The sequence below is a fragment of the Saccostrea cucullata genome, unplaced genomic scaffold (genome assembly GCF_032062105.1).
Source record: "Saccostrea cucullata isolate Sc308-1 unplaced genomic scaffold, CSIRO_AGI_Scuc_v1 ctg17988, whole genome shotgun sequence".
In the NCBI taxonomy this organism is placed as follows: Eukaryota; Metazoa; Mollusca; class Bivalvia; order Ostreida; family Ostreidae; genus Saccostrea; species Saccostrea cuccullata.
The window spans coordinates 1-10,713 of record NW_026925846.1 but is presented as its reverse complement, the minus strand read 5'-3'; the positions used below and the strand labels follow the sequence as shown (position 1 = coordinate 10,713).

The 10,713-nt window shown below is 31.4% G+C and overlaps 1 protein-coding gene across 1 annotated transcript; it reads right to left on the bottom strand.

Annotated features, from left to right (window-relative positions):
• Positions 1-4,539: 4,539 nt before the first annotated feature.
• Positions 4,540-10,106, bottom strand: LOC134269896 (uncharacterized). The gene is made up of 6 exons (XM_062752078.1): positions 9,905-10,106; positions 7,410-7,523; positions 7,225-7,306; positions 6,579-6,746; positions 6,290-6,390; positions 4,540-4,702 (listed from the first exon to the last, which is right to left on the bottom strand). The coding sequence occupies exons 1-6, from the start codon at positions 10,043-10,045 to the stop codon at positions 4,637-4,639; spliced, it is 672 nt and encodes a 223-aa protein (XP_062608062.1). The 5' UTR covers positions 10,046-10,106; the 3' UTR covers positions 4,540-4,636.
• Between the last annotated feature and the right edge of the window lie 607 nt (positions 10,107-10,713).

The following is a 10,713-nucleotide window of genomic DNA, read 5'->3' as shown; positions in this document are numbered from 1 at the left end:
TTCTCGTGACTTGTTACCTGTTTACAGGGTGTTTGGAAATTCCTCGTCGAGTTGGGGATATTTGATGTCTATGCAATTAGTGTGTGATGGATACCGATAATACTGTTTGAGAGTTCATGTTCAGGAACTTTATTTTCAGGGGGGTGTCAGTGTTTTTCCTTTTCTTTTGGTCTGTTTTTCCTTTATGTTACTCTTTCCCCCTAAATTTCACCTGTCCACACCCCCAGCCTTTCCTCACCTATTCCTCCTTATATTTTTCTCCCTCAATTCAATAGTTTATTCTCATAAACAGTGTAGAGAACATACAAGCATGCAAAAAAATATGTACAATATAGGCCCTACAATCAGCATGCGTGAGATAAATAAAACAAACAATGAATAATCCCAAGAAATTAACACAGTTTAAGTTGTTGATTTTAGGTGTTTAAATTAAATAATTGTTCGAATATAAAACACTAAGATTCGGACTACATTAGGATCACTCCCTAGCCCTAGATTATCATTGTCTGTTATGAACTATACAGATATACTTTACGCATCTGATTGGAATATTTGAAAAAAAAATATTTCAGATAAATTTAATATGGTGAAAATTAACAATGACAGATATAAAAAAAAAAAAATATCAAATTTTAAATCTGTATTTAAGTAAATAGATCGAAAAATTTTAAGAATAAAAATATTCATTTGAAAGCTGATAGGAGGAAGTCATCTATCAATGAAAAGTTTACATTTCAAAGAAGTTATAGATATCAATGTTGCAAATAAAACAATATACACTGTACACTGTAGGATTATTTCTTTTTATTAAATTATGATAAGATAAATATTAATAAAATATATTATTATCTTATCAATTGTAGAGTAATATTTAATGTTATTATTAACATGTATCCAATTTATATAAAGTTAATAAAATGCATGAGTAAAAGAATATATGTTTAAAAAAGTTCATCACATTGTGTCTGATTAACCGTCGTAACTCTCTCTACTGGCAATTTCAACATTTTGACGCAAAAACCATTATAGCTCGTTTAAGCGATTTTTTAACATTTCGACATTTCCTGTGTTCAAAACATCAGATTATAACTAAAACAACAATGTTTATAATCAAAAAGCAATGACGCATTTTATTTTAATCTAAAGATTAGAAAATATTGTAAAATTGTGTCTTTTAAAATAGTGGGCGATCAGACGCTTTTTAGATACTTTTTAATGTGTTTGTCTTTTTCATTCTAACAAAATGCACTTTAAAACGTGACGTTGAGTTGTGACGCAGCGACACCCCTTATATTCAACGTTTTAACCGTCTATAAAATCAGTTCAAATAAACAGTATCAATGAATTTTTCAGTTTTGATTAAATTTATTTCTATGCATCTTTTAATACATTATACTTGATATTATGACGCCAAATATTAAAGGCATGGACACAGTGACATTACTTTTGGATCAAACTTCATACAAGATCTTAAGTTAATGAAATACCTTGATACATGGTATTTTGGACATTGATAACAAACTATAATGTAGAAACAAGTAATGCTTGACACGTCTCGCTTTTGGAAAACATTCTTTTATACTGAGTATTTCTTTTTCTATGTACAATGGTTGTTTATATTTATAAATCATTTTCAACTTTATTTTACATGTAATTTGATTTCTGGTTATTTTTATTTCTGATTTAGCAAAGTATATCCTGTAATAAAATTATTATATACATGTACATTCATATTTTTTTTCGTTATACTTGACATTTTGGTCTTTGTATTCAGTTTCACTTAGCTTTTGCTAGATTATGAAGACCCTAATGGAAAGGGAAGAAACAACGAAAATTAAAGAAATATATATACTAGGGAAAACATATCTGTCACTGACAAAAAGAAAAAATCCACGGATGCCTGGGAACATCAGAGGTGATATCAGGAGCTAAGGAGAAGTGAGCATCCCCTTTTTATCTGTCTTAGACGCCGTAAGGCCTATTTATTGGTCCGGTTTATGTAGTGCTTCATAGTCAAATTAAGTATAAAGCAATAACCTAACCAATGATATGAAACATGTCAGACAAAATACGACCCAAGCATATCTTGCAGTTGTAAAACAGGAGAGCAAATATTTACGATCATAAATAAAATATTACACAGAGAAAAGTGGCTCACGTGATAATATTATTCATGTTATCTTTTTATTTGAAAATTATATGAATTTCGTGTATAAATTATATTTAAAAAATTTCATGCAAATAATTTGAATAATATTGTATGAAATTCATACTTATTTTTAGAACTTTCACGTGCATTTTTCTTGGTGCTATATTTATGCGATATGTTCTTCAAGTAAAACTCTTATAAAAATAGTGTCAAATTCACTTGAAATATTCATGATATAGATTGGTCGGCTTATAACGACAATCATTATTACCCATGTGTATATCAATAGTTTGTTGGAAGTCCTGGTCTTCAAATACCACATAGATATTGAAATCAGAAAACTCAAGCATTTTTAGATATCTGATTCAGAGTAGCCTACTTGTGTTTACTATTTGACAAATGGCCATTGACAAGGTATGTAAATTTAGGAGTTCCATTTTTGATAAAAAAAAACCCAGCTGTCAATGATATCAAAAAGCCTGCGGCCTTTTCACGAAAAAAATCTTACGAATAAGATTAAAATTTGACAACTCAATTTTTTGTTCAATAAAGATATCGTGTATCTTTTTTAAGAATATATCATTTACAGTGTAATCTAACTAAATAGTAAATTAAGAGTTTTTGGTGACCCACTACAGCTAAGATACAGGGAAAATTGGTCTCTAAAGCATTAGAAGTGGGATCAGGTGCCATGGAGAAGTGAGCATCCCCTGTCAACCGGTCAAATCCGCTGCATGCTCCTTGTTATGATCGAAACAAAATCAAAGCAAAACCTAAAGAAAATCTCAATTTCATTTCTTTATCCTGTACTTCATTTGATTGCATTTAATTGGATATTAATTTCAAAGAAGTTATCTCGAGAGAAAAAAAGAGAAAAGGTACATAGTTATAAGATCTGGAATATTGTTCAAAATCATGTAAGTATGTACAAATTCGATACAAATACAGCTCAACGCACTTTTTAAGCTCACATAGTTTTTCGCACAAATTAAGGGACGCCTCCAAGGATGTACTCATTTATGTTATATTTTATGCATATTTACATGTACTCTGATAAGTTCACTCAACTTCAATGCATGTAAATTTCTAGTCACTCTCAGGGGGACCACATTTGTACCTTTCACCTATGTACATGTAACGTGCATTGTTTAATATTATGTTATCCCCCTTAATGATTTGTTATACATTTTACTTTATGTCATTGAATTAAATGACATATTCGACAAAACTGCATATCTGTATTCGGTTATTTTTCACTGCACTATCAGGCTGATATTTCTCATAGGAGGCATAAATTAAGGTCACATTATTATAATGTAACATTGTGTATTGACTATTGAGACATCCAAATGCATTTTAAAAGTGTTTGTTTACATTATCTGAGTTTTATTTCATGTACTAAAACATAATTCATACAAATCATTTCTTAGAACTTTGATATATTCAACTGTTTCTATCTGATTTTTTGTGGTTTCTTGCAAATTGCAGCTGTCTTTTATCTGTTCTTTCGAAAGCAGTAGCTCTTTGCAGAAACGTAGATGCCGGGGGGGGGGGGGGTTAGAATAACTTGACAAGCAATTAGATAAATAATGTACGCGTGTATGTCAAATACGGTACTTTTCAGAACTTCCAAAATTTTGTAAAAAGATGTATTTATTTCTATATATGCTTTAAAATATATTTTAATAATTTTTTTGTGTTGATGGTGGGAAGGGAGGGGGGTGTTACAACAGTATTAACAAGTCATCGATCTTTCCAACACATTACAAAAAAGGAGAATGTTGGATATACGTCTATTCAATTAATGTAGCTTGGTTAGCTGAACTAGTGTCACTTTTCTTCCAAGAGATTCTGGGTCTACAATAAATGAAAAAAATACCCCGGGTTTAGATCTGGCATTGGTGTGGTTTAATTCTGTCATTCAGTGATGATTGGTGTTGATTCCTGAGCAGTTTTTTTGACATGTGATTAAGTCCAATCAATTTTCGCCAAGACTTCGGAGTTCGGATTAAAAAAACATTTCAAACTATACTCTTCCTTCCTTTTAAAAAATATTTTTACAATCAAAATCATAACTGCATGTAATTATTTTTTATCGTTGTTGAATAAGAAAGTTGTAAATCTGAATTTTAAACAACAGTTGCGTGTTTTATCCACTTTGGAAACTTAAGATAATAATTTTAAAGAACATTTATACTTGACATTATACGTGTAATATAACGTATGCTATGTCATCGTAATGAACTTCGAAAATAGTAATTTTTATTACAAAATGTTACCTTAATTTGTGCGAAAAACCATGTGAGCTTCAAAAGTGCGTTGAACTGTACATACAAAATGGTAAAAACAAAATACAGAGACTCAAACTTACAAAAAGAAAGATATGGAGATAACGAACAGTATTTAATATCAAAGTCCATAAAACAATACATGTACAAAATGGGAGAAGTTGTTTCGTAGGATTTTCTGTTAGCTACACTGCAATATTTATCTAAACAGACTGGACATTTTGTGGTTAAGCATTCCAAACTTTTCAAAGAGATCGATCTCCCCCTGTAATGAAAAAGAACAGATTATATTAAGTTGATGAAACCTTGATTAAAGAAATAAAACCCTTTCTAAGAAGAAAAGAGAAATCATCATTAAGGATATACGATCCTCAGACAGGAAGGATAACTCTTTAATTAATAATTTAATTCAAAAAGTCTTCAAATAAAGCTTGAAATTGAAATTTTTTCATGCAACAATTTTCATTTTATGCCTCTACATATGATTCAATGTTCTTGAAAGTTTTAACAAACAGTATTAAAAAAGTTGAGATTTGTACCTAATAAAATTAAGTAAAACTTGCATATTAAAAAAAAATCATATTTCTTTTAATTTAGCCTTAGTTACCAATGTTTATAAGCATGATTTGAAATTAGAAGTGATTTACGGTGTTTTCTTTGAAAGGAAACACTTCATAGACTATGCATTATGAAACGATTGAAGTAAGTAGGAGAAAGTAAAGTACCAAATAAGTGTAAAATTCATGCAATTTTCTTTAAAAGCCTGGATACCTATGATTTTTATTCCTAAAATGTATTTCTTGATCAATTATCAATTAAAAGATATGCAGTTGGTAGTTCAAATCGCATTTCCTGAAAAATTATTTTAGATTTATTAATTTTCCCTATATAATATGATTAAATTTAAAGACGAAGTTAAAAGAAACGACGTGGATAAATACATTTTAATTTGAGAATTTAGAGACATCTTTTTGAGCATTTTCAATTACTCAATGCCTGATTTTCATAACCTGAGGATCGGATAACCTTAAGCTTAAGGGAATACAAAAAATGGAAAACGATTACAGTGTATCAATTACTTATCAATGCGTACAGCTAATACAGACGTATTATAATACTGTGTAGGTACTTGAAGACTGTCTAAAGTATAGTGAAGCTCTTTAACAGTTCTTTACTTCCTGGTGTATTGTTTAATTCATAAGCATGGGTTTGTATTATAAAGTGCTTATTTCACTTGATGGATAATGAAAATGACACTGAATATTATAAATAATACATAGTTTTTCCATTATAGTACTATTATTGTGTCCTTATGCCTGAAATGCCAGAAGAAAAGCTTACAAACTAAATAGTGAGAGATTAATATAATTAGTGATGGGAAAATGGTATTGTTTCATAATCGTTTATCGAAATAATCGGATGCACAATAATCGATTATTAATCTATTGATTTCAAGTATTCAGCTTGTTCATTTTTGAATGAAGAATAAAGTGGTAAAAATTTAGGGAGTGTTTTCTAGAGTACATTTTTGATATATTCTGTATCATTGGATTCTATTTCTTAAGTATTATTGTGTAAAATTCATTTAAATTGAAAAAAGAATGAATAAGAAATCAAAGAAATAATTTGCTTTTTACCTACATTTTGATAAATTTATTATCAAAATCAAAATTGGTTATTTATAATCGGGGCCATTTCGATTGAATAATTGATTTAATCGATTTATCGGTACATCACTTAATATAATTGGTGTCATTCTCATTGACCATCGAGTAAACTATGTTTTAGATATAAAATTTAAACTGCCATTATGTTCCTGGAAGCATTTTTAATGTATGTAATAATTCCTTACTTCTTCAATTTTATCTCTGCATTCCCTTGGTTTGTCGAAAATTCTGGGATCTTCTATCCCGGGTTCAATTCCTGTGTACCCAATGCTGGCCATGAAACTTTCTAATAACAATTATATTTTTATAATTGCCAAAAATTTCTTATTATGTAGCACTAACCAATATATTAATCCATAGACACTGACTTTGTTATTTCTCTAACTTACATTCTACACAATTTCTAAATCCCGTAAGCATAAAGAAAAAATACAGATCTTTTCAAATGTTACTCAGGGGGGTTTTTATTCCTACCTTTTTCTGTACCCCCTTGAACATTGTCATCAATGGGAATGCACAGTTTATTAGAAACAGTGATGTTAGACATCCCTTTGCCCTCCTTTAGCGGGATCTCGTAGGTACTCACACCCAGAGAATCGGTAGATGTCCCAACGTGGGTGTCACTCACCTTTTTGCCCTCAGCTGTAAAAGAGCAGAACGAGGTATAACACCAAATGTAATTGTCATAGAAATATTTAACATTTGATGGATTTACATCATTGAAATCTCCAAGTCATATTCGTCCTTTGAAAATATTGCAAATAAATGAAACATTATTATTTTGGGATCCATTTTACTCAAAACAGAGCTGCTTGATTTTTTTTAAGTGTATAAAGCATCTTTTTAAGTGAAGATTGTAAATTTTACATACTGTGACATCCACTTTTATAATAGATACAATCTCACTTTACATTCTATTTAAAGAAGTTTTTAATTAGTCAAAATTTAATAAAAATGCTCAGCTAGTATCTTAAAAAGTTTTAACGTCCATATTAAAAAAATTAAAGATATTTCCAACAGAAAAACATGGTTAGTGTCCAAATTGCATCTAAAATCATAATATATGAATTATTAGAATAAAATGACTTGATCCCATGCCTAAAAATCCAAACAAACTTACGAGGTATACATGCAGGCTTAAATTCTTTTCCTGCCAATTTTGTTGTATTGCAGGCACCATTCAGGACAACGTATTGAACGCCCTAAAGTAGCGAAAATACATCATTATCATTTTATAAAATTTAATGTTTATTAACATGTGTTAAGTTTAATATGTAACATTTCTGAGCTGTGTTTAATACTCACTTCTTCAAAGTTTTGGATCATTACTCCTATGAAGATTTTGCCGTCTACGTTGTAGACCTTTGAAAAAGCAGCTATTTTCTTTTTCTTGGCATCATAGAAAAGGTTGACTATTCCCTAAATCAAAACACATTTTTAAGTTTTTATCATATAAAAATTTAGATCTGCAAGTGTTTTCTTTTCTATTTGGCAATATTTGAATAATACTTTTCATCTTGTATATGAACAGGCATATGACCAAGAATCTCTATTCTATCTTATTAAAAATCAATCAAATTCCTGGGAGTCATAAAGACGTGGGGATTGGTCTTCCATTAAGCCCTAAAATGCTGTGGCTGTATCACGTGCACGTATTTTCATAATATTGAAAAAAACCCATTTCTTAAGAACCCCCCCCCCAAAATAAGTGTATCAACTTCCACTGGCTTCGTAGTCTATATGGTTAGGGCATAGGGTCTCTCTCTCTCTCTCTTTATAAAAATATTGCATGATTGAGGTATCTCGCCAAGCGCAAAAATATGATAATTGTTGCGACGTTTTAAATATTTTAAATATGACTTTGACCTTGAAGTTTGACCTACTTTTTGAAAACTTTAACCTTGGCCATAATTGTGTAATGGTTTGGGCAAGGGCTTTCATACTTCACATATGTAATAATTGTGGCAAGACATTTCATTGAATATAAAGAACTTTGACCATTTGACCTTGGAATTTAACCTAATATTTAAAAACTTTATCCTTGGCCATAATTTTCGGGCAAGGGCTTTCATACTTTACGTATGTATACTTGTGGCAAGACCTTTCTTAAGAAACTACCAATATATACTAGTATTTAATATACATTTAAGAAAAGTTGAATCTTCGGTATTTTGCCATACAGGGTCATCAGGTTCACTTCCTTATAACTTTTGATTGAGAAGAGACGGGGCTTTCATATCTGACATGTGCATTACATGTACCTATATATGACAAGATTTGACACAATATGTCATTAAAAATGATATCCCACCCACAAAGACACCGAAAGCGAGAAACCACAATTCTTATTTGGGTTGCTAGTTAATTTATTTTTTAAATACACATGGTCATTTCATAGCATAAGGCGATAAACTATATATCCTATCTCTTCCAACAATCTATTGGAAATCCCATGGGTACCAGTTGCTTCCTTGGATTAGAATATCTATTTCTGTATTCATATGAAGCAGAATTTGTGTAAAATCTTATGCGTGAAAAGAAGAAAATACTTGCTGTGGCCTTCAACTCGACATTTAGATATATCGACGACATATTGTCAATTTACAATTGTAATTTTCATTCTTATGTCGATACGATATATCCTGGTGAGCTTGAGATAAAAGATACTCCAGAGTCAGACAAATCTGTTTCATATTTATATATTTTAATTGAAAAAGACGTTAATGGTAATATAACAACCAAGCTCTATGATAAACGTGATGACTAATTTTTCTATCGTCAACTTCCCTTACTTGTGCAGCAATATACCTTCATCACCTGCATATAGAGTTTATGTATCTCAGTTAATTCGATAAGCAAGGGCATGCTCTACGTATGAACTATTTCCAATACGAGGTAAATTATTGACATACAAGTTGATGAAACAAGATTATCAGCAGTCTCGATTAAAGTCATCATTTTGTAAGTTCTATTGTTGATACAATGACCTTGTCAGCAAATACAATTTATCATTGAGTCCAATACTGACTAACGTTTTTAATACTTATTGTTAGTCCATTAATTACACAATGAATTGACGACGGATTTTTTCATTATTTCCTGATCATGACAAGAAGCACACGGCAGGTGTGACCGGTCAGCAAGGGATGCTAACTCTTCCATGGCACCAGATCCCACCTTTGATGTTTCGGAGGTCCGTGTTTGCTCTGCTCCTTTTCTGTATTGTTTTTATGGACTTTTGATCTTGAATACTGTTCGTTATCTCCATATGTTTCATATATGAAAGTACAAAAATATGATAGATATAATTGTTGCGACCTTTTGAACCCCATATTTCAAATACCCTACGAATGTTTATATCCGTATATATATACTCATGGTCATTACATAGTATAAGGCGATAAACTTTATGAAGAATTTATAATTTTTGTCTTCAAAGTGCATTCAGGAATTAAGGGTAAATGTGCATGGTCAATATAAATTAGAAAATTCGAGGTCACAGCATTTAGCGTTTATCTTTTCACAGGCCCCTTATATGGATAATATATGTTTTTATGAATGTGACATGAAAACATTTGAAACCATGGCCGCTCTTTATGGTATTCTTAAAGATTTCTATACATTTTTAGCCATTGTTTGTTAATTGTTACAAGTTTGTATAAATACCTATGATACAACGTAGCAAAATATACCATGCCTACATAAACAGTGGGGATAATATCCAGTACAACTGTATAGACTTACCGTCTCTAGTACAGCTGTATAGACTTACCGTCTCCAGTACAGCTGTATAGACTTACCGCCTCATATGTCTCTTTCCCGTTTTTGTTAGTGCCAACCAGGAACGTCATGTACCCTCTCCATTGCTCGGGGGTGCAGCATCCCTGTGTCAAATGACAAAGCAAGGGGACGGTCAGAACTGTGAGAAAGATAGACTTCATTCTTCTGCTCGGGGGAATTTCGTGTAATCGCGATCAATCTCCCGGATACAGAACATTATACATAACTTGTTACGTGTTTATAGGATGTCTGGAAATTCCTCGTCGAGTTAGGGAGATTAACGTCGCTGTAAAAAGTGTGTAATACCTACCAGTAATAGTGTTTGAGGGTTCATGGTCAGGTACTTTAGTTTTAGGGGGTGTCCGTGTTTCTGCTTTACTTTCAGTATAGTCATCCTTAATGTTACTCTTTCCCTCTAAATTTCCCACCTCCACGCTCCCTTTTTCACCCATTCCTCCTTCTATCTTTCTCCTTAATCCCTATTCCTAGATTGTCATTGTGTTATGAAATGTGCTGCTAGAACTATGCTTACAGAATCAGACTGGAATATTCGACAGAAAAAAAGTTCCATAAAAATATCTCATTTTTTAACAAAGCTATGAAAGGGCTGGAAAATGTACAAGAATTCGTTTCTTTATAAAAAAAGTGGGACCAAAAAGGGACAAGATGTAATAACATACAATTGTGAGAAAAATAGAAATTGTTAAATCCTGCCGTCGTCGAGAATCGTAGACTGTCGGTTAAAAAATAATATTGATATGTCGACTGAGGAGATACAATTCAAACCCATGGGCCAACTCGCTCACCTGAGTAAATTTGGCCATCCTAT

Bases quoted from the DNA above. Each gene is read 5' to 3' on its own strand.
- LOC134269896 (XM_062752078.1), bottom strand. From the start codon at position 10,045: ATGAAGTCTATCTTTCTCACAGTTCTGACCGTCCCCTTGCTTTGTCAT. The intron at 7,524-9,904 runs GTAAGTCTATAC...GTTTTGATTTAG, and splicing joins GGAAAGAGACATATGAGGCG to GGAATAGTCAACCTTTTCTA. The intron at 4,703-6,289 runs GTAAGGAATTAT...TTTTCATTACAG, and splicing joins GCAGAGATAAAATTGAAGAA to GGGGAGATCGATCTCTTTGA.